Source organism: Dipodomys ordii, unplaced genomic scaffold (assembly GCF_000151885.1).
Source record: "Dipodomys ordii isolate 6190 unplaced genomic scaffold, Dord_2.0 Scaffold10, whole genome shotgun sequence".
Lineage (NCBI taxonomy): Eukaryota > Metazoa > Chordata > Mammalia > Rodentia > Heteromyidae > Dipodomys > Dipodomys ordii.
Window position 1 is genome coordinate 11,310,505 of NW_012267226.1, and position 2,437 is coordinate 11,312,941.

Consider the following 2,437-nt stretch of genomic DNA (forward strand, 5'->3'; position numbering starts at 1 on the left):
CATCCTAGATTAAATAGTGAGACCTCATGGCAAAAAATAAAAACAAAGAGACTAGGCATTACTTGTAACTTTTAAATTCCACTGTAATTGCCTTGTGCACTCCCCAAATAGTTTTTAGTGTTTACTCCAAAGTAAAAACTGATTTGCATAATATTTCCTGTACTTAAGGCAACAAGACCATGAATGACTCTCAAATTCACTGCTGACAATTTAATCTAAATTTAATATTAGAATTTTGTCAGCTTACAATTAATATAAAAAAATTAGCCATAAGGCTAAAGATACAACAAGTGATAGTGAATGAACCTTGAGAGCTTGTTTGGAGGTACTAGCAAGGTAGTGCAGCTACTCGTATATCCTTGACCAGTCCTCCTCTATCAGGATGGTCGTCCTCTTCGACCGAGCATGCATCTTCGGGAGTGATGCACATGGAGCGATGAGGAAGGAAGGGGCCACCCACCTAGCCAGCCAGATCAGCCGAATCAACCTTGGCCATCAATGGGGTGACAGATGTCGCAGCCAGATCGCCCTCACATCCAAATGATAGTGAATGAAAGAAAACTTTAAGTTGGATATTCAAACAAGATGTGAAAAGAGAAGGAAAAAAGGAAGAAGAAAGAAGATGAAGCATAGATTTGGCCATTGGGAGAAGCATGTTTCCATCCTCCCCTGGGCTGACATGCAGAAGGCATCCCTGTGGGTGTTTATGGAGGTTACAGCCATTTGCTCTTAGACTGAGAAAGACTAACATTTGCATCAAATGAGTTTTCTCCTTAATGTTTTGTGTAGGGCAGCCTTTACCTCCTTGTTCCTCAGGCTGTAGATGAGGGGGTTGAGCATGGGGATCACGGTGGTGTAGAACACAGAGGCCACATTCTCCTGGGCCAAGGAACTGGAAGTGGAAGGCTTTAAGTACATGAATGCAGTGGATCCATAAAACAGCCCCACAGCCACAAAGTGGGAACTGCAGGTGCTGAAGGCTTTGGCTCTGCCTTCAGTGGAGCTGATGCGGAGGATGCTGGACAGGATGAAAGCATACGAAACAAGAACCATTAAGCCAGTCATTATAATGTCAAATCCAGCTAAAAAGAAGACAACAATCTCCACATCATAAGTGCTAGAACAGGAGAGCTTCATGAGAGGGAGGATGTCACAGAAGTAGTGGCTGATGAAGACCTCACAATAGTGCAGTTTTAACATGAGGCCAGTCTCTATTGTTGACCCAATGATTCCCATGGTATAGACCAGAGCCACCAGCAGGCAGCAGAGAGTATGAGACATGATGATGTGGTAGAACAAGGGGCGGCAGATGGCCACATAGCGGTCATAGGCCATCACCATGAGCATGTAACACTCAGCAATGACAAAAACAAGGAAGAAGTAGAGCTGAGACATGCACCCCACATAGGAGATGATGTTCTTGTTGTTTACAAAGTTGACCAACATTTTAGGGGTGATGACTGAGGAGTAGCAGAGATCCACAAAGGATAAGTTGCTGAGGAAGAAGTACATTGGGGTATGAAGCTGCTGGTTGAGACCAATCAGGGTGATCATGCCCAAGTTCCCCACCATGGTGGTCACATAGATTCCAAGGAAGAGGAGGAAGAGAGGGATCTGGAACTCTGGCTGGTTAGTTAATCCTCCAAGAATGAACTCAGCCACTGTTGAATGGTTTTCTGTAGCCATTTTCTTTGTGCAGGAAGCCTGTGGTGATGGGAGAGGAGATAGCTAGCGAGAGGCTGCTCTTCCTCTGATTTCTTTGCCCTTTGTCATCTCCTGAGCCAGCCTGGCTGGCTGCAGGGCTGGTGCATGTTTCCTTTACTCCTGTTGCTTGCTGAGAGCAGGACCAGTGATGAGTGTTGTAAAGATTCTAAAGGTGAGAGGAAAGAAGGAAAACCTTGGATCTCTTACTTGTTTTCCAATGTCTTAGATAACTGGTTCTCAATGTGTCTTCTGTGGTTCAGCATTATCACCTTCATCCTGACCTTGCTGGGGATGCCAATTCTCAGGTCTCACTTCACAGGTACTGATTCAGGAACACTAGGATGAATCTAGTAACTTACTCATTTTTAAATCTAAAGTTTGTAAAGCTCTTCTTTATAGATGATAAGTAGTATATATTATATTTTGTAGTTTGGGATAGAATTTTTTCAGGAATGCAATTCCTCTCTCATCTATGTAATTCCTAATATTCAATGATATGGAACATGAATATCGAAATAAACTGTCATCGTACTATATCCATAAGCTGTGTCGTGTGATAAGTCAATTTTTGTACCTAGAAATATCAACTCCAAGTTGTTTGTTAAAATGACATAGGATTTTGCAATCTTTATTTCAAGTTTTAGTTTCACATAAAAATGTGAGTTTTCATTATGTGTATAGTATTGTTCTCGAATTCACTGGATATGTTCGTAATGTAGGTCTTTTCAATGTT

General features: G+C 42.2%; 1 protein-coding gene across 1 annotated transcript; it reads right to left on the minus strand.

Moving 5' to 3' along the window:
- Window positions 1–756: 756 nt before the first annotated feature.
- On the minus strand, window positions 757–1,686 carry LOC105980670 (olfactory receptor 151). The gene has a single exon (XM_013009555.1). The coding sequence runs from the start codon at window positions 1,684–1,686 to the stop codon at window positions 757–759; it is 930 nt and encodes a 309-aa protein (XP_012865009.1).
- Window positions 1,687–2,437: the final 751 nt, after the last annotated feature.